This window comes from Pezoporus wallicus, unplaced genomic scaffold (assembly GCF_028554395.1).
Source record: "Pezoporus wallicus isolate ANWC-B61680 ecotype Strahan unplaced genomic scaffold, APGP_CSIRO_Pwel_v1 contig_7293, whole genome shotgun sequence".
Classification (NCBI taxonomy): domain Eukaryota; kingdom Metazoa; phylum Chordata; class Aves; order Psittaciformes; family Psittacidae; genus Pezoporus; species Pezoporus wallicus.
Genome location: NW_026637242.1, coordinates 2,869,818 through 2,897,068, shown reverse-complemented (window position 1 = coordinate 2,897,068; position 27,251 = coordinate 2,869,818). Strand labels below are relative to the sequence as shown.

Sequence of the window (27,251 nt, the reverse complement as noted above, 5' to 3'; positions counted from 1 at the left end):
TTCACCAAAATATTTTGCTGCTTCTGAAATGACAAATTTTCAAATCAACATTACAGATTTATTCTGTCTATAGAACAAACTGTCAGCTTAGTTATTAAACAGTAGCTTCTTTTGACTGTAGGAAATAACTAGTTTTTCTTCTGGGTTAATTTTTACCAGCTTTTTTCTCTATTGGTTCTGTATTTGGTTGCACAAACATTAGCTTTCTCATCTGGAGAAGCTGTATATGGCAGAGTGTGGTGCCACTAGGTGGTCTTGTTTAGATTTTTTTGGGAGTTGCAGTAAAATATGTGAAATGGTGTATCATAAAATAGATTTGTGATTTCTCCTAAACTGACAACTGGAGATCTTTAGTTTGGTTGAATGCTGTTTAGACCTTTGTTATTCTTTCTTTTATTGAACAAACTCTTATTCTTAATCCCATCAGAATAAGAGTTGAATTGGCCACAACTAGAATATGTGTAATGAATTTCCATCTCTGGTGAAATGCTGGTGGTTAACAAAATTAGAAGGTTCTTTTACAACTTCTCTCACTTGTTTTTGTAATTCTAGGAAACTCTGCAAAGGATTGTCTCTACCCTAGCAAACAAGAATGATGAAATTCACAACTTTATTGACATCTTGAACTACACAATAAAGAATGTTCAGGTATGTGTGTATGTATATGTATAAATATATATTAAGGCTCATAAGTTGTAGTTGAGAGGGGAGCAGCTTTCCAGTTTTATCAGTTTCAAACTGTTTAGGTAGTGTGTAAGGCTATAACAATCAAGTTTAAAATATATATATTCATGTTGGAACCAAATAAAAAAATTTTACTTTTTAAGTCTGTCTGTAGTAGAAAGGAATGATGGTTTCACTTTTCTTGTGAAAAGCAATTATAAGATTTTATTTGTGTGGAAGAGAATATGGATTTTGATGCAAAATTTTCAGATCCTGTTATTTGGAAATAGTCTATATCTTTAAATTTCTGGTCTGCTGTGAAGACTGAAAATTGAGACCATGTACATGATACTTGTGAGAAAAAACTATGTTATTTCTCTTCTCAGTAGCTGCAAATTTTGGGCTTAAGTTAGACCTAATTTTTAGAGCATTTACACTAGGATGAGACTTTGCTTCCTTTAGCCTATCAATAAACTGTAATTTTGTTTTGTGTTTAAAGCTGGGCCAAGTTAACAGCAGAAATAGAAATCATCCAGCCAGGTCTTCAGGATGGCTTCTAGACTGCAGTTTTTAGAATTAAATGAAAACATTTTCTGTGGAACTATATGACTACCTCCTTAAAAACATCTAGCAATCTCTATATATGTATATGAGAGAGGGAAGTCAAGGTCTTTTGGCATGGAACAAAGTTGCCAAGTATGTGGATTCTGTGCAAGTTTGAGTGTTGTGGAATTTGCATGGATTTCAGTCTTCGGTGTCCTGATGTAAAGTCTGATTAGTAGGTGTCCGTCATTCCTGATGTTTTTTACCTCTTGATAAGGTAGGGAGCAGTGACAAAGTATCCAGTAGCTGTGGCAAAGCATGTTTAGGCAAACAATGTGAGTTACAGTCTTAAAAGCCTGGCCTCCACTGTTGCCAATACAAATTGAGTCAGTTTCAATTCTCTTCTCAGGTGAACTCTTCTAGTGCAATCAGTGAGTTGGATGAAGAATTTGATCGTCTGTATTCTGTATTGTATGAGATGAGCGGGACTATGGCCAACACTATTCGGCAAGAGGCCGCCCATAAAATTCAGGCTCTACAGGTAACTGTGTAACTGTATCTGCAAATTGTTGCAGCTGAATGGAAGCAGTTTTGAAGTGCTATTTTAAACTTCATCTGAAAGTGGTATTTTGGTAGTGTTGCAAGAAATGCAGGAAGTGCAGTGTAAATATTTTCTTTGATGCAAGTGTTTCTCTGGTCCCTTCTTCTAGGGTACTTAATGGTGTCTAGTGTCTTTATGTGCTCCAGATCACCATGTAGAAAGGAAGTGATATTACTTGTAGAGTTTACAGGTGGAGAGTGGCTGCATAGGCGCAGGATTTCGATCTGCGTTTACTACTTTCAGATTAATGAATACATTCTGGGCTGAAGTTGGTGTCTTTCTCCAGTTTGGAATACTAGCATCTGAACCTATATACACACCAGAGTGATTTACTCAGGCTTGAACTTGGAGAATCACATCAGATATCTTAAGCACAAAGTCTCTTCTCCTGTTGACAGAACTGGCCACTCCACTAGTTAGCATGAAGGAAATCGTTCGTGCACAGTGAAAGAAATATTGGAATTGCTTGGGAACAGGTTATACTGGTGTCTGCTACTAAACCTGCTGTGTGAGTTTTGGCAGCTTGTAGTTTTATAATTTCATATAGAAGAATCTTTGTGATGGGTTTCAGAGAGGAAAAATGTTAACTTTCTGAAACATGCATAAAGTCTGTTTGGTTTTGTTGTTTTGTTTTTTTTTTTCCCAGTAGCCTGTAGCAGGTTGGCTTTAGCTTTCACAAAGTCTGGTTGCCTGGGGCCAAAGCACAGTTAAAACTTCTAAGCAGAAGTTGTTTCTCCAGCTTTTTTCTTGAAATGATTCTAGTTGTAGCATTCTGCTGTCTAGCTATTTCCTTATGTAGATGAATTAGGAAGATACTTGTTCCTGACAGACTTCACCTTCTCATGTCTAGTCAGTTTAAAGAAGTTCTAGGAGCAGTTTCCTGAAACAAATTCCACAGGCTTCTTTATATAAGGTCTGTTTATGTCCATACTTAAAGACTGAGTATAAAACATTCCAGAACTTCTCAGTGCACAATTGAAGTTAGGTACCTAAGTGTACTTTTTAACCTTTAATTTCATCTCCCAATATGTCTGTTCTAAGTCCTTCTGAAGTGTCTCAACAGATGGAAGTCTGGCAATATCCAGACATGCTTATGACTTAAATGCTTAAAGAATGAACAATGAACAGCTCGCAGATTAAATTCAGCTGTGGCATGTATCAATTTTTCTGCCTTATAGTGAAGAAAACCTAACATTAATCTTGCAAGCAATTATTCTGGAACTGAAAACTGATAGTTACTCATCTGACACCTTAACTTGACCACTGAAATTTTCTGCTAGTATCTGTTAGTTTTCTGTGAATATCTGAAATTTAATCTAATTTGATCAAGCTCAGGTGTGTTTGTGCCAAATTATTCTGAAAGCTTGTGGGTGTGGTACAGTTGTATCAAGTATCTGTGTTGAACAGCTGAAATGCTGCTTAGTCAGAAGAGGATGAAAAGAAGTGGAATGTTACAAATCACTGACACAGTTAAGTGTCTTACTTGTTCTTCAGCTGAGGCTGTTCTCTAGTCGGGGGCCCAGAAGACATTCGCTTTGCTCTGTAACAGACCAAGCTTCCTCTAAGGGACTGCAAGAGTGCTTTTTGCAACAGTCAATCTGCCAAACCAAACTAACACATGAAAACTATTGCATTGAATGTATTAATTCAAGCCATTATCTTTGTCTGGAACTGAAAATTAACTTTGTATGAAGAAACCAAGGAACTTAAGTGAGATAAAACATCCTGCTTAAAGGAATGGACTGGCTTAGTTTATTGTACTTGTGTCCTTAGTTAACTGTGCTTGTGCTGTAGTTAATCTTCTGTAGTTGACAAGATGCTGTTGTGAAAAATAAGCTGTAACTTAAAATACTGGGGCTACATATGGTGGAAAAGGGTGAGGGTTTAATATTTAGCCTGATCCCTCAAAAATAATTCCTTGGATTGGCTGAAAACTGGAAGTTTTCCTTAAACCCTTGCTTTGAAAATATTGTTATATTTGGGGGCAGTGTATTTTAATAAAAAAGTATTTAATTTAACGGAAATGCAAGTGCATCTCAGGAAGATGCTGATGGAAGCATCCAGTTACCATGTCAGTCCTGCAAATCTGTTTGAAAATGCCTTTGGCATTTGCTTCTCTGCTTTGAGGTGTTTGCTTGGGACGTTTTGGGAGTATCATGGTGTATCTGAGTTCGTCAACATGTGATATCTCTCAAAGAGGAGAGCAGCTGTAGTAGATGAATTACAACTTGCATTAATGGCATGCTTCAGAAGTTATCTGGAAACTGTTTACGAACTTCTGCCTGTTGGACTGTTTCCTTGCTCCTATTTTGTCTCTGAACAGTAAATCTGAGGGGCAACTGGCCCAGGTCAACTCAGCACAATTGCCAAAGCTGGTTGTGCTTCTGAAGTGCACAGACAGGTCTGTTCTTGAAGTTGATGCAACTGTTGGTTGCTTTTGAGGCAGTGATGACCTTAGAACAAGCTGTCTTTCCTGAAGTGTGTTAAAGAAAAAGTTACTTGCTATTGACTTGTTCTAAGATACTATAGCCAAGTATAATATGAGTATAAAACCAGCTGTAGGGTGAATGCTGATGCAAAAGCTGCTGCCAGGCTTAAAGTGTGCATCATTAAACCTATGGTATGTTTAGGATCCTGCAGTGTATTCAAAACTAATCTTTACATGATATGTAATACTTGAAGTTCTCTGTGCACTGTTTTATGTACTGGGGTTGGTAGTTTACTAAGAATAGAGTTTCAGCTGATCATGAAAAATTTCTCCTCTGTCCTTCTTTGTCTCTTCCTTTTCATCTACTATCCCCATTTGTTATACAGCAGTATTGATTTTTCAGGATTGTTTTTGTGATAGTTGTAGAGCTTGTTGGGGATATAATCATTGTCTTTTTCAAGACTATTGTTACATTAAACACTCTCAGTTCATTGATGAAGTACAGTTTTGGAAATAAAAATTGTGCACATAAATGCACATTTCTTTGCTTCTGGAATCCTGATAGTGTGAGAAAAAGGCCTTAAAAAGAAATCTGATTTTTAAATCAGACTTCAGCACCTATCCAACTTTTTCCCCTTTGGATTTATAAGATGTGCCATATATTACTGTGCACTTGTCAAGCACAGTGAAGTCCTAGTTAACATGATGTGTCAGAGGTAATAGCCTTGATCAGATAAGGTGTTAAGTTGTTACAAACAAACAGCAAAGCCATGTTGTTCTAATACTGGTAGTTTATAAACCAGTTTTTTAACGTGAATTCGTCTAATTACTCTTACTTTCTTTTTTTGCTTCAGGATCAGCTTAGCCAATGTCGTAATGCCCTAGAGAGTTCTGAAGAGCTGCTGGAACTTGCAACTCAGTCACTGGACATAAAGGACCCTGTGGAGTTCTTAAAGGTAGGAAACATTGAACAAATGTGTGTAAGGCAGATGTTGGTATTTGTCTGGTTGAAATACCCTTACATTACTGTACTGTGAACTTACCAGGAATGTGGAGAATATGGATAAAGCATATGAAATCCTCTGTTGAGGAGGCAGAGTCAGGCATGATAGTCTTGAAGTTTTATGCAATCTGTAATGAAAGAAAGTTTTTTCTCTTAGAGTGATGGGGGAGGGGAAAGTAATGACTTCTCATGCGCAACAGTCAGTGTTAAGCAAACTTGCACTGATGCTAGGTAAGTGAACCCAGAAAGTGAGGGTAAAATATGTCTCTAAAACTGAACCAAGACTTACAAAGTGTGTGAAGGCCTGAACTCAAAGCTGTGGCAAGCAACCCATCGGTTGTCAAGTCCTGTTAGATGACACTTGCAGAGAGTCAGTTGCTTTGCAGCTCTGCAGGGGGCTAACAACAAGACAGCTCTCCACAACAAAAGAAAAGCCAGTTGCCCTGCCACTAAAGAAGTTACTGGTGCTTCTAAGGAAAGGTGGCAGGTTAACAGATGGTTAAAGGGGTGGTGCATAGTCAGGGGTTTGGTTACTTAGACCGTGGGACTTGCTTTGGGAAGCCAGGTCTACTGAGGGCTGATGGGGTCTACCTGACAAGGAAGAGAAGAGCATCTTTGGTAGGACAATTGCCAGGCTGATGAAGGCAGCTTTAAATCAGATTTGTTGGGGGAGGGGGATCTGATCCATCACAAAACTCCAAGTCATGTGCCAGCACCTGCAGTGAATGCTTGCAGCAATGCAGGGCTAATCCAGCCATTCCAGCCAATGAGTCGGCTTTATTTAGAGCTCAGCTAAGATGCCTCTATACGTATGCCCATAGTATGGGGCATAAATGAGGAATTAGAGGTGTGTGCATGTCTATAAGGATATATCATTTGCATGAGGGGTACATGGTGGCACGGCTCCTATGACTGGAGTGTTGGAATGGAAAGTTACAGGCTTCTTAGACAAGAGAGGTCTGGGGGTATAACCATTCATGTCAATGAGTAGAGTGTATGGAGCTCTGCCTGAGAATGGATTAATGAACTAGCTGAAAGCTTATGGGCCAAGATTAATGGGAGGGCAGTGACTGGGGATGTCACTGTGGAGGATAAAGGGGCTGGAACACCTCACGTGTGAAGACAGTCTGAGATATTTGGGGCTGTTCAGCCTGGAAAAGAGAAGGCTGTGTGGAGACCTCATAGCAGCTTCCAGTATCTGAACGGGGCCTACAAGGATGCTGGAGAGGGACTCTTCATTAGGGACTGTAGTGATAGGATGAGGGGCAATGGATTTAAACTGAAACAGGGGTAGTTCAGTTTAGGTATACGGAAGAAGCTTTTTACTGTGAGGGTGGTGAGGCACTGAAACAGGCTGCCAAGGAAGTTGTGAATGTTCCGTCCCTGGCAGTGTTCAAGGCCAGCTTGGACCTAGCCTTGGCAACATGGTCTAGTGGATATCCCTGCCCATGGCACGGGGTTGGATATAGATGATCTTAAGGTCCTTTTCAGCCTAAAGCTTTCTATGATTCTAGCTGTAACCATCTGTGGATGACAAGCTGCTTGTTTTGCAGAACCTTATGCAACCTGTGGGTCTTTAATTTGCAAGCCTGAGCTCTATGGCTGTACTGAAAGGTCCTGTGAAATTGAATGCAGGGCAAGTCTTCCTCTATTTCTCAACCTTCTAATGCATTTATATACTGTATAAGTGAGAGCCTGATTTGGGCCTCATGTTGCGATTCTGATACACATGTACTTTACAACAGACTGTAAACAAGGCAGTTTATCTAACTGGAAGAATATATTTACAAATTAGTGAAACAGTTCTACAAATGAACTGAGTCAGTAGCCTAGGCTTGCTAGCATAATCTTTTCATTAGTAGTGGGGCCAAATCCAAGACCCAATTACTTCTGTATTTCTGAATTTTAACTGGAACAAGGACATAAATCAATCTAAAAAAGTTGGCAGGAAAGCTGTCTCAATGTCAGTTATACCTTTTGGCAACACGTTTGTGTGGTGTCCTGAGTGTCATGTTTGATTTATGTGCCTTGAAGAGTGACAATTCTGAAATTGAGTATTTTTTCTTAGGACTTCAGTTTGAGTTGTCCTTTCTGTCTTGTCATTCTGATGTGTAAAACTTAAGTTAGCTCTTGAGCACTAGGCAGAATGTAGCTTTGAATTTATTGCAAGTTGTTTCATTTCAGGTGTATCTAATACATCTTTTTTTTGAAGTCGTATACATTTAGGAAAATTATTGTTTGCTGGGAGTTTCAAATTTGGTGTCTTGTATTTAGGATACTGAAATCCGATTTGTTTAAGATTTGAAACTTGTCTTATACTAGTCGCATTTGTAAATATGCGTTTGGATATGGTGTTTTAAGGTAATATTGCCTTAGCTATTAGATAGCTAAATCTGTTTTTCTGCTAATAGGAATACCAAGTGTTCCTGAAACACAGGGCAGCTTCAGACCTGAGAATTTTTTTGTTGGCAGAAATTTTCTTTGGATCCTCCAGTAAATCAGTTTCATGAGAAACTAGCATAAGACTGAACTAAGATTACTTTAAATTTCTTTTTTCTGTGTTAGGTTTCTGGTGGCTTTATTGGCTGAATTGACTTACCTGAAAGTCAAAAGAGTACAAATGCCAGCACATAGAAGGATTTGGTGATTAGACATGATGTGATTTGACACTGCTGGGCAGGTCATCTGAGGTGGGCTGAAACCCATAATTGTCTGCAGCCTGGAAACAAACTAAATTCAAAGGAGTTAAGCCAGGCCTGTCTTACAGTAAACTGTTGAGTCCTGGCTACCACACATTCCACAAGGCACAGAGGTTATGAAGAAGGTCTTTGTTTTAAAATAGCTTTGGAGAGTTAGTCAGCAGTTCTTACAATAACATTGGTTTGAGGCAAAACAAAGCTAGCTCTTAAGCTAAATTATTTCTAAACACATGGTTTTTTTTCTGCTTCTGACTTTGGGAATATGAAGTTGGTTTTGTGGTAGGGACGTATGGACAATTTTAATTTTTACTTTTTTGAGTGTGTGTCATATTTAGTGAAATAATTGAAATTCCTCCACTTTTGTTTGACTTTAAGTTGGAAAACTACCTGATGTTTGTCTCCCCTTTGAAAGGGAGTGGTTCAGGTGCACAGCAGTTAGATCAAGTAGCAGTGTCAACTCCTGGCATGGATTCAATGGACATAACTAAGCCATCACTACTTCAACAGTAACATTTTATCTTGGGTTTGCTGTTCCTCTTGGTGAAGGATAGGGATTTTGTCCTTCCTAAAGACAGTTAATGTTTGAAATATGCCATCACCACTTCTGCATCTCCTTCAGCGGTAGCATTTAAATGCTAGGAAAACTAGGCTCTGTAGTTTTGAGTGGTGGCATAAGGAGAGAGCCTTTTATGAAGTATTTCTTAAATAATACAACATGTTCAGAAGAAAAGTGAAAACAACCCCTAATTTTTTTTTTTTTTTGAGTTTGTCAGAGTATACATTCTGTGATGTATACACAAACAACTCAGGCATGTTTACATGCCACTAATAAGCACTTCATATTTCAAAGAAAATACTGTAATAGTTAAATTTCACTGACTTAGTTGAATTAGTCTTTCAAAATGTGTTGGAGAGCAATTTAGCTGATTAAGAGAAATCCGAAGAGATAATCACACCCAGAAAGTTGAGTCATTTGAAATTAGTTTGGTGTGGTTCTTGATACCATTTTTTTTTCCTTTGTGATTAATTGTTGCAGTTTTCACAAATACTATTTATGTGCTTAATGGGAAAATTTATCTTAATGAAAATGTTAAACTCATTTTGATCTTCAAATCTGAGCAGTACATCTGAGATTGTTCTCACCCTTCTTGCATCTTACCACCATTGATAAATGCATGGAAATACTAACTACTTTCTCTCTCTTCTCCCTGACATGCATCAAGGCTGGCAGAGAGATCAAAGATAGGTACAGTACAAAGTCTGTCGCTTTTATCTTTGTATTAATCTTTTCCTTGAAAACACATTTATTTTGAAAGGGTCATAGTCAGCTTAAATCAAGTTCATTGACTCTTTCTGAAGTGTTTGTTGTGATGTCACAACTTTCAGAGAGCACTAAAAACTCCTATGCTTCTCATGTAGTGTTTTTCTTTGCTGTTGGCCTTAGTAAAGAAAAAGATGTTTTTAATGCAGGGAACTAGAGCTCCACAGTAGCCATTATTATTATGTTACTATTATCATTATCATAATCTTTATATATTATTAATAATAAACTTCCGATTTGTTATTGATACTTGATGGCTGAAATTTAATAGTTTTTCAAGCTGACTCTGTCCCTTTAAATTATGAGAATCTTGTTGCTGTTTGGTTTTTATTTACAGGCTTTTCTAGCTAATAACTCTTTGAATATAAGAAGTACTGTAGCTGCTTGAAGTATTTTGGGTGAAGTCACTGCCTATTGTCAGGGAAATTGCTATTTCTACTAGTTTTTTCTTTGAACTGTGTTTTCCAACTGTTGTTTAGAAAGCAAAACTAATGTTTTGAAAAAAAAAGAAAAGCTAAGTTCATTTTTTTCTTCATTTGGAAGAATGATAATGACCTTGTGAGAGTCTTAAACGGAAGTTAAAAAGCTGCGTGCAGTTGACTATTTAATGTTTTCTTACTGCTAATCAGAGGATTATGCTTTCTTAAGGTGATATTTACCTCTCTGGCCAAGTAGTGAAATCTACTAGGCACCCCATACTGAATTTCAGAGCATCAATTATGTCTTGGGAAATCAGTTGACCTGTTTTTCTTAAGATGTTTGGTTTAGTGTCATAACTATCTTATATTCCAAAATTGTAATGCTTGTCACTTGACGTCCTTATGTCTTTGATGCTCAGCTTCAGGTTTTCTTCCCCTTTTTCACTACCTGAATTTCCTAGTTTTCTCCTTACTTAATGCACCTGGAGTTAGCGCACAATCTCTCTGACAATCAGTGGTATTCAGATTCTTCTGCGTGGCTTGGTATCTTCATTGTTACAGAGCTATACAAGAGATTTGTCCTTTTTTTTTTTTTTTTTTTTGTGGTGTCATTGATGGAGTATAGGGGTGTCTTAGCAGTGTTCAGAATATGAGCAAAGATTTGGGAAATGGAAATGGAAGATGTGGTTTAGTGTTTTCTTATAAGACTGATCAGATACTTGTATGTTCCAGAGCAATATGCTGTCTGCAACTTAAGTGTTTCTTCATCCTCTGGTAAGATCAGAGGTAGATATGAAATCAGAATACTCAGCTTGTTCACTGCTACTTACAAATGCCTTCTGAGCAATATTTAATATGTGGAAAATGCACTTTGGAGATAATGAGTGGATCTTATTGACCAGAAAAGTCTTTTGGCCTTTTTAAACTAAAAGTTAAAGTTTCAGGTTTCTAAGTGCATAAAAAAGGTCATGATTCTGCAGTGCTTTAGATTATTTCATGCTTCTTAATTTTGTCTAAAGTTGTGTGAATTTTGATTTTTTTCCAATTTTTTCACTAGTAAAAGAAGTTAGTTGCTTCTGTCATTTTCTTATATAGTAATATGGAAGAACTGGGAGCAGCTTGTACCATATTCTGAGAATTGCATTAGGAAGACTTTCTGTTTTGGACTCTGGGCTAAGTGGTAAACAGTTATTTAGCAAAACGGTCTGGTTGCTGACCAGTGTTTTGGCTCACAGTTTGACATTAACAGTACAGATTATCTGACTGCTGTCTGTTTTTGAAAATGGCTGTAGGACTTAATGCAAATCCATTTTGCTAATGCTGCTTTCTTGACTTTAGAGTCACTGTGGCTTCAGCGTTCCGCCTGTCTCTGAAACCAGAGGTCAGTGATAGTATGACTCACTTGATGGTGGACTTCTCTATGGAAAGGCACATGCTCCAGGCTATGAAATTTTTGCCAGGTAAAAACTGTATGCAGTCAGTTTGATTTTTTTTTTTTTTTTTTTTTTTTTTTTTACTGCGGGAATAACTTACCATATTTAAACAAAAGAAAAACACACCTTTTGCATCCTAATAAGTAAATTTTTCAGAGTACCTAAACTCATTCTTAGTTATTGGATATTGAGCTGAATACCTTGAAAGTAAGAGTTTTCTAGTTTTTTATTTATTTTTCTACATAACTTCAGAATATAACTGATCTCAGAAGTGAGGATGAGTCTTCCAGACTGTTTTTCTTTGAGTTACCAGTTGCTCTATATTTCCTGAAGTTCTTAAGTTTCTCAGGACTGTACCTGCTAGCTTGATGGTGACACTCCAAAGTCCTAGTCATCTGCAGTAGTGTTATTCATGGAACTGTAAGCTAATACGTCCCTTAAAGAGTAGTTATACGGTCTGAAATGCAGTACAGGGACAATCTTCTAGGCCAGTGATACTACAATAATACAAAATGTGTATTGATGCATCTATTTATTACTGTTTGAAAGTAAACTTAGGTGCAGTATACCACTAAATATCTTTCATGTATTTTTATTCATATTGCTTTCCTATTTAAACCACTGTGCCCTTGACTGTTACCAAGAATATATTGGCAAGAATACTGTTGGCAGGGATATAAATTGTTTCATCTATAGGTCACTAATCCAAATCTGTTAAGGACTTGGCAGCTTCAGTTTACATTTCTGCACACTTGTATGCTGCAGATACAGTATGTGATAGCAGGTGTAGTAGATGACCAGCATTATTCCTAGTGGTCAGCTAGTAGTCTCTAGGCAGAAATTCACCTTTTAGTCCCAGAGCAATGATTGCCACCTTTTAGTCCCAGAGCAATGATTGCCACCCAGAGTCTGTATTTCATAGATAAGAGAACAAGGTAGGTAAGCTGATCCCAGTGCGCCTTTTAACAGGAATGGGAGTGTACAGATTTAACAGCAAACATGAACAAAGTCTTGTGTATAGGCGAAGATGATATTTAGTATGACCCTCTTACAAATGCATTTTCCTTATCAAATATGTAGGAATTTATATTGTTTGGGCCTTTGATTTGTAAACAGGAAAATAAACTTGCTGGTTATCAGTCTTGCTTTCTTCTGCTGTAGTGCCAAGCTATCAAATTACTCTGACACTAAATACCAACAGCTCACTGTTGCAGGCAAAATGGCACTAAGCACTGGTAGACCTTTAAAAATCAGGAAATACTAATCTGCTAGTTTGGGAAGTTGGAAACAGGTTTGGTGGTGTGGTAATGCAGGTATTTGAACACTGCTTGCCAGAATTACACTGAAGACTTTGTTATGTCAAACACATGGAAGGCTCTTTATCTGGTATCTTATACCGTAACAAAAATAGTTGGGGTATTTAATTAAATTTTCAGGTATATGTTTTGAAATACTTCTCATCTTAATTTTGATTTTGGCTGAGAAGGGATCTTAGTAATATTCTCAAATTATTTTTGGATGACTTTGAAATTTGATGGTAAAAGCATGTGATTATCATTTGAGAATTTGGTATGGTTTAGTCCTGTCAGACAGCTAAGCAATGCATACAGCTGCTTGCTTGCTCATGCCCCCCCACCATGGCTTGGGGGGAATAGAATAAGAAGGGGAAGAGAATAAGAAGGGTAAAAGTGAGAACTTGTGGGTTGAGATTTACCACTTGCCATTGGCAGGCAGGTGTTCAGCCGTCTCTAGAAAAGCAGGGCTCCACTGTGTGTAACAGTTACTTGGGAAGACAAAATGCCATAACTCTTCTTGTTCCCCCAGCTTTATATGCTGAGCATGATGTCATATGGTATGGAACATCCCTTTAGTTATTTGGGGCCAGTATCTGTGCATTCGCAGCCTACTGGCTGGTGGACAGTGTGAGAAGCAGAAAAGGCCTTGATGCTGCTCAGCAATAACTAAAATACCTGTGTTATCAAAACTATACACACACACACACAAAAAAAAAGGCATGGCACCGTACAATCTCTATGAAGAAATGTAACTTTGTCCCAGCAAAAACCAGTACAGATTTGAATATGTCTGCTTTCAGTGTCTTCTGTGCTGCTTCTTTGTCCCAAAGCTTTTTAAATGTATACACCCAGTTTCAGTGTAATCCCTGCTTGGCTTAAACCACAAGGATGTGAGGGATGAAAAGGTGCATTTTGGTAGTTCTATGTTAAAATATGTGAACAGATCATGAAGGGAAGTTTTGGAGAGGTATGAAATGGTATGCGTAAAACAAAGTATATTTCCTGCTTCAGGTGGACCTGCTGTAGCTAGAAGGTGTTGATATCTGGGTGATAAAATTACACATCTCTACAAGACTCAACCATAATTAGTGTGATGCTAATTGTCATCAGTCATTGTGAAGGGGAATCAAGGCTGACAATCTGTTAAAGAAATAGTTGGTTCACCTGCATAAAGGCAGTTGTAATTAGGACTTGGTCACTGGGACATAACTGCAGAAGAACACAGTAAGCTTACTTCTTGCTATTCTTATTGTGTAGCATTATTCTGAATGTGTGTCCACTCTAGCAGCTCCTTCCTACTGCTTACAGAAGGGCATCAAGCCCAACTTACTGACAAAACATCTGGAAAATGCGATGCAAATGTTCAGTATAGAGCTAATGCAAATTTGTTCTGTAAACTGCATGTTAAGTGCAAATTATATACTTTGTCTTCTATGATGCTTTGCTAATGGAATAAATCATCTAAAAGAAATGTGTGTTACTGGGCCAAGGGCAACTTGTGAACTCTATAAATCCAAGGAGAAAAAATGAATGTTCAGTCCATTTTCTTCTTTAAACCTATCTGTATATTTGTCTTTCTGCAGTCCCTAGAGCTCCAGAGATAGATACAGCAGCCTGTGTGGTTGCTGATAATTGCATAACAGTATCATGGAGAATGCCTGAAGAAGACAGCAGAATTGATCATTTTGTACTGGAGTATAGGAAAACCAACTTTGGAGGCCTTCCTCGAGTAAAAGATGAACAGCACTGGGAAGTGATTGACAATATTAAAGCTACTGAATATACAATATCAGGTAAAGGTTTGTTTTATATTTAAAAAAATCAGGAATGTTGATACAATACTTAATGCTTGGAAGTTTTGCAGAATATCCATTTTCCTGTATGTAAGGAAGCTTTCATTGTTTCACATTACTCTTAGGTGTTTTGTGTAATAATAGCTCTTCCTCTTATTTTTGGTATTGAGATCTCGTGAAAAAAAAATGTTGTAGTTTGATACAAATGGAAGACAGCTACATGGAATAGATCTTAGTCTTGTAAAAGTTGTCAGTAATTAGTATCAATTCAAGTCTCTGAACATTCACTTTTTAGGTCTGAAATTTGATAAGAAATATGTGAATGCTAGAGTAAAAGCTTGCAACAAAGCCGTGGCAGGGGAATACTCTGATCCTGTGACTCTGGAAACCAAAGGTAAAATTTGAGAAACTCTAACCTTAGATGTAGTGAAACTGTAGACTTACTGTTTTGTCTTCATATATAAACTTGTATGCTAGACCTGTTTCTGCATGAGCGCTGCTGAAACGTGTCCCAAGTGAAAAGGAAAATAAAGCTGGCCTTTTAGTGTTCAAACACTAAAAATGAGATAGTGATGTAACTTCCCTAACAGAGCTTGGTATTGGTAGTTTTGAACTGTGGATTGACTGTGTGCTGCCACATCATGATATAGCAAAAGAAGAGGAACTTTGTGGCTGAACATCAGTAGGACTCTTGGGGCACCTAAACAGTTGGTATAGTTAAACTTAAGGTGTGATGGGTAATAGCTTCCTGTAAATAGAAAGGGCTGAAAAGCATTTTTTTTTAGCTACCTTGTAGCTATAGATTCTAATCACTGCCAATATTAAAAAAATCAGGCAGTTCCAAATTGCTCAAGTTATTAAGTCATTTTGTTAGAAATCAGTTGGTCTGAGGGCAGTGGCTTCCTAACATAGTTTTGTAAATAAACTAAATGAAAAATATCTTGGAAGTGATATTTTGGCAGAACACATCTTAACTATTATGATGGAGATAAAGATGCCTTAATTTATAGCCAAAGCTATAGTGTGAAGGGAAAATGGATGATATAAAATACCTAAAGTGTAAGTTGAGTGTGAAGGTTGCTTCATGAAAACAAAGCTGTATGCAGTTTGAATGAACTGGTGGGCATTTTGGTAACTTTTCTAAAATGCTTTTAATACTCTGAAGCAACAGTAATTGTCAGATTTATAGTATCCTTTTAATAGCCATTTGTATTCCTTACTCCAGTACCAGAAAAATAATCCTGATTTTAATTGTTTGGGCAGTTATGCTTTCCATATTTTCATTGTTTCTGTTAGAGCATTTAGTTCACCTTCTTTAATAATCAGCCTATAGGAATTCAGTATCCTTGTCTATGAGTTTACCTTATTGTTTTTCAGACCTGGGTACTGTTAAGCTCTAAACTCTTAAAAATCTCAAGTATGCTTTCTTTCAGAATCAGAGTATAATATCTCATGATATTAGGACACTTGCAGAATAGTTTGTAAATAAATATCTTTAGGGAGCTTGGCATGTTGTATTAGTTTCATATTACTGGATGAAGGACTTGGCTGCAATGAATACAAAGTGTCTTCTAGCTGCATGCATCCTGTGCTGTCTTGTGTCTGCAACTGACTTCACAGTTCAGTTCTCTCTGTATGTGCTACACTGTCAGTTCAGTATTCTCCAAGTTTGCAGTTCTTATTAATCATAAACACCTTTTTAGAGTTAGTACTGCAGGATATGGAAAATAAGCATACCAGTTTAAATCATTCATGATTGCAAGAATGTAGGGAGTAAGCTGTAACTAGTAGAAAGCACTAGCTGAATTTAATTGCTGATATTGCAGCATTATAAAAATGAAGAAAACCTTACTTTGATTTAACCTGTGTACTGAAGGTAGGTAGTTGGGCTTTATTTAAAGAGCTCCTTACTTTGATTACAAGTACCAGATTAAAAAGCTAATGTTTCTATGAAGTTGAACAGTACTCTGCTACAGCTTTACTAGTGCTTTTGGCATTTTCTATGAATAGCCACTGGTTGGGAGAGAGCATTATACCATTTCACTGTCTTACATTTTCTCTTAATCAGCATTTGTGTTCAGTTTGGACAGTACTTCATCTCATCTAAACTTGAAAGTTGAAGACACCTATGTTGAATGGGACCCTACTGGAGGTAAAGGCCAATTAAAAATAAAAGGGAAGGAAAATAAAAGCAGGTAAGAACTGTTTTGTAAATGTTTACATTGTCTGGGATGTAACATCTGGCAGTTAAAGCAAGTGGACAGGAGGAATAAAATCACTTGAGGACATTGGGAAACCAAAGGAATTTTTGTTCAAAAATCTTTATCTGGAAGAAATTTTTATTTCCCTTTTTTTGTCAGAGAGATGCAGAGGCTGTTTATGGAAGCTATTAGAAATGTGCCTTAATCATGCAGTCTATTTTAAAAAGAACTAAATTCTATTTGTAGTGGGTTGACCTTGGCTAATCACCAGGTGCCCACCAAGCTGTCTCTCCTCAACTAGACAGTGGGAGAGAAAACACAGTGAATGGTCTGTGGGTTAAGGACAGAGAGATAACTCTGCCATTACTGTAGTGGGCAAAACAGACTTGAGTTGGGGAAATCTTAAATTATTGCATATCAAAAATCAGAGTAGGATAGTAAGAAATAAGAACAAATCTTAAAATACCTTCTCCCTATCCTTCTCTTCTTCCCAGGCTCCACTTCACTCCCAACTTTTCTACCTCCTCCCCAGAAGCAGTGCAGGGGAATTAGGTGTAGGGGTTTCAGTGAGCTCATCACACATTCTCTGCTGCATCTTCCTACTTGCACTCTTCCCCTGCTCTAGCATGGAGTCCCATTCAGGGGAGACAGTCCTTCACAAACTGCTCCAGCATTGGGCCCTTTCCGTGTGGTGGAGTCTTAAAAAACAGACTGCTCATGTGTAGGTTCCCTGTGGGGCCACAAGTCATGCTAACAAGCCTTTTCCAGTGTGGGCTCTGTCCATGGGCTGCAGCTTTCTTTACGGCACATCTGTCTGCTCTGGCATGGGGTTGTCCATGGGCTGGCTATAGCAGGGTGGCTATATTCTCACTTCTCTGTCCCAGCTGCTCTTGCACAGCAGTTTTTACCCTTCCCTAAATGTTATCACTGGCCCTCTAGTCCAGGCCACCTTCATGGAAGGGAATGAATATCCTGATAACCTGGTTGTAATTTCCTGTGGTACAATGATTACCAGGCGCCCCACAGCTATCAGTGTGCACGCCTCTCAGAAAAGCCTGGCTTGATCTTCATTGTACCTTCCTGTTATATTCTTAAAGACAGCAATTAGCTTTCTTCTTTCTGATCCTGAGCAAAGTCAGTTGTCTTCCTGTTCTCCAGTCCCTTAATTGCATTGCTGGCCCTCCACTGGACTTGCTCTAGTAAGTTAGTATATGATCCTGAGGAGCCTAGACCTGAACACAGGACTTCAGGCTTAGTAAATGGGCAGGCTCATTGCCAGATGGAGAAGAACAGTCACTTGCTTTGGCCTCATGGTTGCTGTCTTGTTGGTAGCCCAGAATGTCACTCATCACCTCTGCCACAAGGGCACAGTGCAGTATGTTGTCAGTTCCTGTTGTCCACCAAGACTCCCAGCTGCCTTTCTGCAGAATTGTTCTTCCCTCAGTTGTCTCCCAGCCTGTTCTGTGCATGGGGTTCTGTCATTTGGAGAATACTCTCCACAGCTGTGAGCCTGCTGTTCAGCTGGTTCTGTACACAGCTTATGGCCCACTACCCAGTCTGTATCTCAACTCCTGAGGTTTGGGGATGCTGTGTTGGAATGGATCAAAAGCCTTGCCAAAGTCAAGGTGTGAACAGTGTCCCTTCCTCTTGCCTTGTTCACTGAACTGGCTACTTTCTCAAAGACAGTTAATTGACTTTCAACATGCACTCTGGGGTATAGAGTGCTGCTTGAGTTAATTTATGAACAAATACCTTCCCTATAGGCAAATGTTGCCAGAAGCATGGTAGAGTAAGTTTTAGTGGCATCTTAAAAATGGCGTAATTTAGTGTGGTAATAGGGCAGTTGTTTAATGGCTATTTATTTCTGTTGACAGTGGCCAGAATCTTCTGCTGAAGAGCAGTAGAAGGTGATAATATACCCCTTACTCGTAGGATCTAGCACCTGATTTTGTTGCGAGTCCATTCTACTTTGCTTTGCTTGATGTAGTGAGAAGTCTAATAGCCTTTATCAGTAATAAATACATTTAAAATACATCAGTAATGAATACATTTAAAATTATTCTGAAGTCTTATTTTTGTTCACAGATTATGTATATATTTTTCAGTGACTGGAAAACAGTCTCCCTGGAAGCATGCTTCCTACCTAGTGTGTAGAAGACCTGATTTGCAATGGTTGAAAGAGCCTTATGTATTCTAATGTTGATACAAATATCCCTGTTACAGACCTATTGATACTTAGTTAACCTTATGGCACACTAAAATTTTACAAACACAACAAAGAGTTCTTTTGAGAGCTTTAATTTTTTTTGTTACCTTTTTGCCTCTGAACTTGTGCTATAACTGTTATTAGAGATCAGATGAAAATAAATCACTGTTTTCACACTTCAGAGAGGAGAAGATGTAGCTTAATGGCATGTGTGAAAAGCTTTATGGCAACTCTACTTGTGGAACCAATTGCTCAAATAAGAGCACTTCTCTTTTTGATATGTAATAGCAGCTAAAATACTCTATTTGTTGTGTAGTTGTGGTTTTTAGTGGAATTTTCCCCATAATTTTTCTAACAGAAATCCTGATAGAAAATTTCTTCTCCTGGTTTGCTGTCTTGCGTTTTCACTGGTTTAAAAGCTGTGGAACCAAAACAAGGGCTCAGGTTCCTAATTTCTAGGAGGTTTTACTCCTTTCTATTTATCCATCGGGTGGATCTGTCTTTTGACTTGGCATCAGCAGTAAATCTCCAGTGCTGAGAGCTCTGCTACACAAGGTGTATCAATTTCATGGAATCATAGGATGGTTTGGTTTGGAAGGGACCTTAAAGCTCATCTAGTTCCAACCCCTGCCACAGGCAGGGACACCTTCCACTAGACCAGGTTGCTCAAAGCTCCATCCAGCTTGGCGTTGAACACTTGCAGGAATGGGGCAGCCACAACTTCTCAGGGCAACCTGTGCCAGTGCCTCACCACTCTCACAGTAAATAATTTCTTCCTACTGTCTAATCTTAATGTACTCTCTGACAGCTTAAAGTCATTCCCCCTTGTCCTGTCGCCACATGCCCTTGTAAAAAGTCCATGTCCAGCTTTCTTGTAGGCCCCCTTTAGGTTATGGCCCCTGAAATGCTCCTGTAAGGTCTCCCCAGAGCCTTCTCCAGGCTGAACAAGTCCAGCTCTCTCAACCTGTCTCTCAGCTGTTCCAGCCCTGTAAGCAACTTCATGGTCCTCCTCTGGACTCACACCAGTGGGTCCACTTCTTATATTGGAGGCCCAAGAGCTAATGCAGTACTGCAGGTCGGATCTCGTGAGAGCAGAGTAGAGGGGCAGGATCACCTCGGTCACGCTCCTTTTGGTGCAGCCCAGGGTATGGTTGGCTTCCTGGGCTGTGGGCGCTCACTGAAGCTGGCTCATGTTCAGTTTCTCATAGACCAACACCCCCAAGACCTTCTCGTCAAAGTTGCTCTCAATCCCTTCTCTGCCCAGCCTGTATTGTGCTTAGGATTGCTATAAAATTGCCTGAAATTTCTTTAAGTGCTCAGAAATAAAAACAAACAAACAAAAAAACCCCAAACCAAACAAACCCCAAATTGTTTGGTTTTGTTTCTGTTTTTTTTTCAAAACTTTTATGCCAAATATTTGATGTCATTGTCTAAACTGTTAAAGGTTATTAGATTTGGATTAGACAAAGCACATGCAGTGGCTGTTTACAGAAGACTTGAACAAAGTAAATGATACTGAGGATGTTTTAATGTCTTGCTAACCTTGAGAAAATATTAGCAAAGCACAGGCATTTTTTCTTACAGTGATTCTTTAAATGACCACATTGCTTTCTGCATAACTCATACTGAATCTAACAGAAAAATTTCAGCCGCTTTTGTTGGGTGAGTGAATGATCTCTGATGCACTTGAAGCATGATGGATTCTGCAAAGAGTTATGTCTCCCCCTGAAATTATGCTTTAATTCTTGGCTTTGCTGTTTTGTTTCTTTTATGCTATCATTTTTCAACTTTTGGTAAGTAAACTACAGCTTCTTCCATGTTAACAAAATTCAAAAGCATGATGTGGTGCACCTGTAGTATATACTCTTATCCCCTTCATGTAACTTACAGGCTATTTAGAAGCTTCTGATCAGTATTGGGAAATTTATATGATAAACAGTGATGCTAAACTGGGCAACCTTTTCATTGGTGATTTCTTGTAGACTGTATAAACTGCATAGCTGTTTCTGAGAAGTTAAAATTCTTTGCTACTAAGTGCCTTTAAAACAATTATAATTCCCTGGCTACTGAGGCTTAATATTTGCTGTAACTTGCAAATGGCCTTCATTTTCTTTAATGGTTAAATTTCTAGGAATTATTTTTGAGGACATAACTGAGGTAAAATAGAATGCTTGAAAACCTCATTATGTTAAAATTGTTTTATGCATCTGATTACTCATTAGAATATTCTCCAGAGCAAAGTGTGTCTCCATTTATTTTGCTGTTGCTTCCTGAGAATGCTTTTGAAAAGTTAACTAACCCTAAGCCTTTCTTGATTGGGATTAGACTCTTAAATTTTATAATGACTCTTAAGGGGTTGCTGTGTGCTTCCTAGCACAATATGTTGTGACACAGTCGTATTTTCTGTAGTCTATGACAGAGTTAATATAATCAAATAAAACCCCACCCTTTTGGTGTTTGCGTGGTTTGGGATTTTTTGAATTCTGATGCATTAAACTCCAGAAGTCTCACTCAGTTGGTTGTTTGTTTTTGTATAAACTGTGCTTAGCTTCAACACCCCTTTGTGTATTTTGAAATGAAATTATTACAGTTTTATTACTTTCATTCTTCATTGGGTTACACTCTTTCCTGGGATTTCAGTCACTGCTTATACAAGCCACGCATGTTCTGAAAAAATACCTTTAATGCAAGTGCTGTTGTTTTCTCATTCACTGCTGTTAAAATTCCAGTGATAATTAGGCATTTTGGCCTGGTGTGTTCATGCTTACCCGATCGTAGCTGGTCTACAAGACTTTTCAGAAATCTAATGTGGAGAACCACAAACGTGTTCTCCAAGATACTGTGTAGCACAGGTAAAACGGTAAAACACTTTTATACAGGTGTTGGTTCAAACCATGTGCCCCACATCGGCTTTTTTTTTCTCCTGCTATTTCCTTTCTCACCTGCCTCCAAACTTGTCTGTTACAATGTCTTGTATATTTTCTGGCTGTCTTTTCTCTCTGCTCTTGTGCATGCATACTATTAGAGGTGTTAAGTGGCTGAACTCATGTGTCAGCTTTATGTATGTTTGTTGCCCCCTAACTCTCTGGGGAAAATTTGAGTGTGCATTTCTGTAATGGTGCCAATCATGAACAGTTCATTTCTTCTTAGAAGTGGTGCACTTTCTCCAAAGAGGACATTTGTTGGACCCTCAGCGAGGGGCGGCAGAGATCGTTTTACTGGTGAATCATACACAGTGTTAGGTAAGGTGAACTTTTTACTTTTCTTAGAAGTAAAAAAATTCCACAGCATACTGCTTTGGAATGTCAGATTAGGATATGTGATTGTTCAAGGCTGCGTACTTGATGCTGTCAGTAGGTAGTTTTGCCTATATAACACCAGAATCTTGTGCTACAGCAAGGGTTTTCAAGTCTGTTGAAGCTCTCTGTTACAAAGCTTTTAGTCACTGACATTCACTGCTACTAAATGGGGAACTGATGTTAAGTGCATCTTACTGAGTGTAAGTAAAACTGTTTCGTTATTCTACTTTGTATTCTGTCATCTTGTACATTAATTTTTTCCTTATAGTTCACATTTTTGTATTTCATCTTGAAGTAAAACAGAGAAGGCATTACTGGTGTCTACAAGGGAGCAAGCATTGTAAGGTGCACTTAATTACAGCAACTAATTTTTTTTTTTTGGTAGGAGACACCACTATTGAAAGTGGACAGCACTACTGGGAGGTGAAAGCCCAAAAGGACTGCAAATCATACAGTGTGGGAGTAACCTATAGAAACCTGGGGAAATTTGATCAGCTGGGAAAGACTAGTTCAAGCTGGTGCATCCATATCAACAACTGGCTGCAAACTATACTTTCAGCAAAACACAATAACAAAACAAAGACTCTAGATATATCTGTTCCAGACAGGGTAGGAGTATACTGCGACTTTGATGGAGGTAAATTATAATCTTAATCTAAAAACTTGGCTACCTGTGTGAAGCTGAAACAGTACAAGGCTAAAGTAGTACATTGCTTCAAGACTGATACAGTCTCTTATGAAAATAAGGCCCTGACCTGTTTGTGTAATAATGCTTGTAATCTCAAATTACCTGAGTTCATCTATGTAGATACTGAGCTACTGAGAATTTTCTAGTCAATGTAGATTGTATTTATTGTGTTCTGAAAATCTTTCCCTATGGAACAGTGAACTTTACAAAAAGTCATACAGTAACACATAGTAACTTGAGCATGTATTTCAGTTTGTTTTCTGTCTCTTTTAGGTCAGCTTTCATTTTATAATGCAAACTCAAAGGAGCTGTTATACACCTTCAGAACAAAGTTTACCCAGCCATTATTACCAGGCTTCATGGTCAGTATTCATAAAATTTTCTTCAGTTTCTGCAGTAAATTAAGTTTACTGAAGACTTAATTGTTTATTTGTTTATTTGTTTGTTGGGTGGTTTTGTTTGTTGGCTGGTGTTGTTTGTTTTTTTTTTTAGAGGAGAAAACGGGGAGCACTGGTTTTGGCTAACTAGTAGGGGTTTTAAATGTTTAACTGTTTTCTCTTTGATTTCGTATGGTGCTTATAATGGCACTCCAGTAGGAGAAATCTGCACCTGGATGTCTCAGCTATATACATTAAAGTCATTAAATTTTTGTAGGGTAAATTAACAGCACATTCTAGTAGCTGATGAGCCCGCTGTAATAACCAATCCAGACCAATGCAGGTGGGAATTCAAGATGCTGTGAGCTGTCAGAATAGGTGTCACGAGACAAAACACCACCAGATGCTTCCCTGTTGAGATACAAGACTCTTAGCTTTCAAGTCTTCAAAAGCTCAGTTGTTTCACTGCTCTGCATAACTCTTTTGTGGCTCTAAGCTTAATAGTGAAAACTTGCTGCAATTCTATGCAGGGAAAAAAAAATGCATAGCAGAAGCATTAATTACTGTATTTAGGCTTGCCTTTAATGATTTCAGTAACTAAATCTGGAGGCCTCAGTTGCGTTATAAGCTGCCATCAAGGGCATCGTACTTTGGGTGCAGAGTATAGGTCTAGAAAACTTAGGAATCTGGAGGAAGCTAGCATACTAGTTCATACTAACAACTCAGCTGCCTAGGTACTGATCTCTAGCTTCTTATAATTCAGCCATAGAAAACACAGCATGGTAATTCTGAACCGTGATTAGGCCAATTAATAAAGTTGTTTTTCTCTTGGGCGTGAAGGAGGAATGGAAAAGTAGTAATTTGCCCTAGCAGCCTTTATATATAGCACTTCCAAACACCTGATTTTTCCTTCTATTGGACAGAATATTTTTCACAATTTCTACTGTTAGCTAGATGTACTGACAATAGGATTTTAGACTTTTAATAGCTAGCTATTTGGAGATGACTAAGCAAGTTACTTTGCTGGTCCTTTCCAACATATGGGGAACTTAATAGCTTCAGAACTGTTGGGATACAAGTATTAGTCATCCTTTAGCATTGTGAAGACTGACTCTTTGAGTCAGTTCCTAAAGCATCCAAGGAAACACTTGCTTACCCCACATCAGCCTGTTAGTCTGCATCTCATATAGCCCCTCATACTTAGTTATAGCAGTCTTGCAGACATTACTTGGGTTAGCCTGAACAGTTAAAATAGAAACAAAGAAGCTAATTACAGTTCTCAAATTCATTCATAAACATGGAGATACATTCTTTCATGTAACTTAGGTGTAGAATAAAGGTCACTAGCACCTGTGCTGCTGAAGCTTCTCATAATTTAATGTAAACATAGTACACAAATTGGCATAATCCTGCTGTGTCATACTAAAACTAAGCACTGCTTTCAAACACTGGAGCGTAAGAGTATTGTGTTTCATTGTCATTCTAACTACTTGCTGGTAGCATGCTGGTCTTCAAAGAAGTTTTCTTATTGGGAAAACTTTTTGTATTATAACTTAGACTTTGTTGCTCTAAGTTCATAATGAAGTATAGCATGTGAAGCATCTTAAACTTTATCATCTTAAATTTATCATCTTAAAAGTTAGCTTCTCTTACGTCAGAATGTTTTACAGAGCGCTGTGACTAGTGAACAAGAGAAGACAGATGCAGCTGCAGGATAAGTTTTGTGGTAGTTCCATTGTGCGATGTGAGACGAGAGATATAGATGTTTCATAATATTCAGAATATTGATCTTTTTATCTTTTTTTCTTCTCCTTAGACCTGGTGTGGTGGGCTTACAGTGAGTACTGGATTGCAGGTGCCAAGTGCTATTAGCATGGTCCAGAAAAGTGAAAATAGATTGAGTGGTTCAACAAACAGTCTAAACAATATTGCCTACTAATGTCTGATAAACACTTCTCTTGCTGAATGTTTGTTTTTTTTTTTCCTGTGTAGCTGGTACTCACAGAAGCTTGTGAGCACTGGATTACACTAGGTTTGCTACCTGCTGTTGTTTAAGGCCTGGGTACTGATAGTGCAAAGGTTTGGGGCTATAGTGTTAATAAAACCTACTGTGAATTAAGAGAAATGTCAGAAAACTGAAATGTTGCCCTTTTGAAAACAATAAGTGAGAAATCAAAAGCTGTAACTTATGTACTTTTCTAATACTGTATTTAAACATTTTGTTATGGACTTGAGTATTTTTATTTTTTTATGAAGAGTAAATATAATTAATACCATTTTCTTAGCTGTCCTAACATGAATTACTTCATTATATTATTACTAGGCTTCCTGTTAGAACTTGTGATGTGAAACATGTGTTTCAAAAGGATATTTATTTGAGCCCAGGCACACATTTTTGCTAGCTGCTTTGACTAGCAAGCCTAGTGAGGATTCCTGGAACTTTCTGAATAACCAGGTAACTCCAAAAATTGCATGATTTTTTTTACCCAGCAGAAACATAGATTCCATGCATAACCTGTTTGCCTTGTTCCGTACACTATGTTAATGTGGCTATAAGACTGCTTTTGTGGATAAAAAATTGGCTGGATGGCTGCATGCAAAGATTTGCAGTCAACAGCTTAATGCCCAATTGCCCTCAAGGGTTGGAGTTGGGACCAGTCCAGTTCAAAATCTTTGTCAATGACATGGACAGTGAGATTGAGAGTGCCCTCAGCAAGTTTGCCGATGACACCAAGCTGTGCGGTTTGGTTGATATGCTAGAGGGAAGAAATGCCATCCAGAGGGACCTTGACATGCTTGTGAGGTGGGCTGATGCCAACCTCACGAAGTTTAACTGCAAGGTCCTACACCTGGGCTGGGGCAATCCCAGGTACGGCTACCGCTTGGGCAGAGAAGAGATTCAGAGCAGCCCTGCAGAGAAGGGCTTGGGGGTGTTGGTTGATGAGAAAATGAACATGAGCCAGCAGCATGCGCTCACAGCCCAGAAAGCCAACTGTATCCTGGGCTGTATCAAAAGGAGCGTGACCAGCAGGTCCAAGGAGGTGATCCTGCCCCTCTACTCTGCTCTCATGAGACCTCACCTGGAGTATTGTGTGCAGTTCTGGTGTCCTCAACATAAAAAGGACAAGAAAGGACAAGAAACTGTTGGAACAAGTCCAGAGGAGGGCTATGAGGATGATCAGGGGGCTGGAGCACCTCCCGTATGAAGGGAGGTTGAAGGGCCGTTGGAGGCCTGTAACTAGTGGAGTGCCTCAAGGGTCAGTACTGGGACCGGTATTATTTAATATATTCATCAACGATTTAGATGAGGGAATTGAGTGTACTATCAGCAAGTTTGCTGATGACACTAAGCTGGGAGGAGTGGCTGACACGCCAGAAGGCTGTGCTGCCATCCAGCGAGACCTGGACAGGCTGGAGAGTTGGGCAGGGAATAACTTGATGAAATATAACAAGGGAAAGTGTAGAGTCCTGCATCTGGGCAGGAACAACCCCAGGTTCCAGTATAGGTTGGGGAACGACCTCTTAGAGAGCAGTGTAGGGGAGAGGGACCTGGGGGTCCTAGTGGACGACAGGATGACCATGAGCCAATACTGTGCCCTTGTGGCCAAGAAGGCCAACGGCATCCTGGGGTGTATTAGAATGGGGGTGGTTAGTAGGTCGAGAGAGGTCCTCCCTCCCCTCTACTCTGCCCTGGTGAGACCCCATCTGGAATATTGTGTCCAATTCTGGGCCCCTCAGTTCAAGAAGGACAGGGAGCTGCTGGAGAGAGTCCAGCGCAGGGCAACGAAGATGATTAAGGGAGTGGAGCATCTCCCTTATGAGGAAAGACTGAGGGAGCTGGGTCTCTATAGTTTGGAGAAGAGGAGACTGAGGGGTGACCTTATAAGTGTCTATAAATATATAAAGGGGGAGTGTCACGAGGATGGAGCCAGGCTCTACTCAGTGGCAAACAATGATAGGACAAGGGGTAATGGGTACAAACTGGAACACAAGAGGTTCCACTTAAACTTGAGAAGAAACTTCTTCTCAGTGAGGGTGACGGAACACTGGAAGAGGCTGCCCAGGGAGGTTGTGGAGTCTCCTTCCCTGGAGACATTCAAAACCCGCCTGGACACATTCCTGTGTAACATTATCTAGGTGTTCCTGCTCCAGCAGGGGGATTGGACTAGATGATGTTTCGAGGTCCCTTCCAATCTCTAGCATACTGTGATACTGTGACTGTAGCAGTAGGACAAGGGTCAATGGGTTTAAGCTAGAACAGGTGAAGTTCAGGTTAGATATA

At 38.9% G+C, this 27,251-nt stretch overlaps 1 protein-coding gene across 5 annotated transcripts; it reads left to right on the top strand.

Annotated features, from left to right (window-relative positions):
• Window positions 1–514: 514 nt before the first annotated feature.
• FSD1L (fibronectin type III and SPRY domain containing 1 like) lies at window positions 515–25,465 on the top strand. Of its 5 annotated transcripts, XM_057404419.1 has the most exons (13): window positions 515–648; window positions 1,616–1,747; window positions 5,090–5,191; window positions 9,161–9,183; window positions 11,016–11,137; window positions 13,989–14,198; window positions 14,494–14,592; window positions 16,267–16,393; window positions 18,274–18,306; window positions 21,756–21,847; window positions 22,290–22,541; window positions 22,866–22,954; window positions 24,786–25,465. In XM_057404419.1, the coding sequence occupies exons 2-13, from the start codon at window positions 1,685–1,687 to the stop codon at window positions 24,906–24,908; spliced, it is 1,335 nt and encodes a 444-aa protein (XP_057260402.1). In that variant the 5' UTR covers window positions 515–648; window positions 1,616–1,684; the 3' UTR covers window positions 24,909–25,465. The 5 variants fall into 5 exon arrangements, with proteins under 5 accessions (XP_057260402.1, XP_057260405.1, XP_057260403.1 ...); XM_057404422.1 differs by lacking the exon at window positions 18,274–18,306 and having other exon boundaries at window positions 21,759–21,847; XM_057404420.1 differs by lacking the exon at window positions 18,274–18,306.
• Window positions 25,466–27,251: the final 1,786 nt, after the last annotated feature.

Bases quoted from the DNA above. Each gene is read 5' to 3' on its own strand.
- FSD1L (XM_057404419.1), top strand. From the start codon at position 1,685: ATGAGCGGGACTATGGCCAACACTATTCGGCAAGAGGCCGCCCATAAA. The intron at 16,394-18,273 runs GTAAGAACTGTT...TTCTGTTGACAG, and splicing joins GGGAAGGAAAATAAAAGCAG to TGGCCAGAATCTTCTGCTGA. The intron at 21,848-22,289 runs GTAAGGTGAACT...TTTTTTTGGTAG, and splicing joins TGAATCATACACAGTGTTAG to GAGACACCACTATTGAAAGT.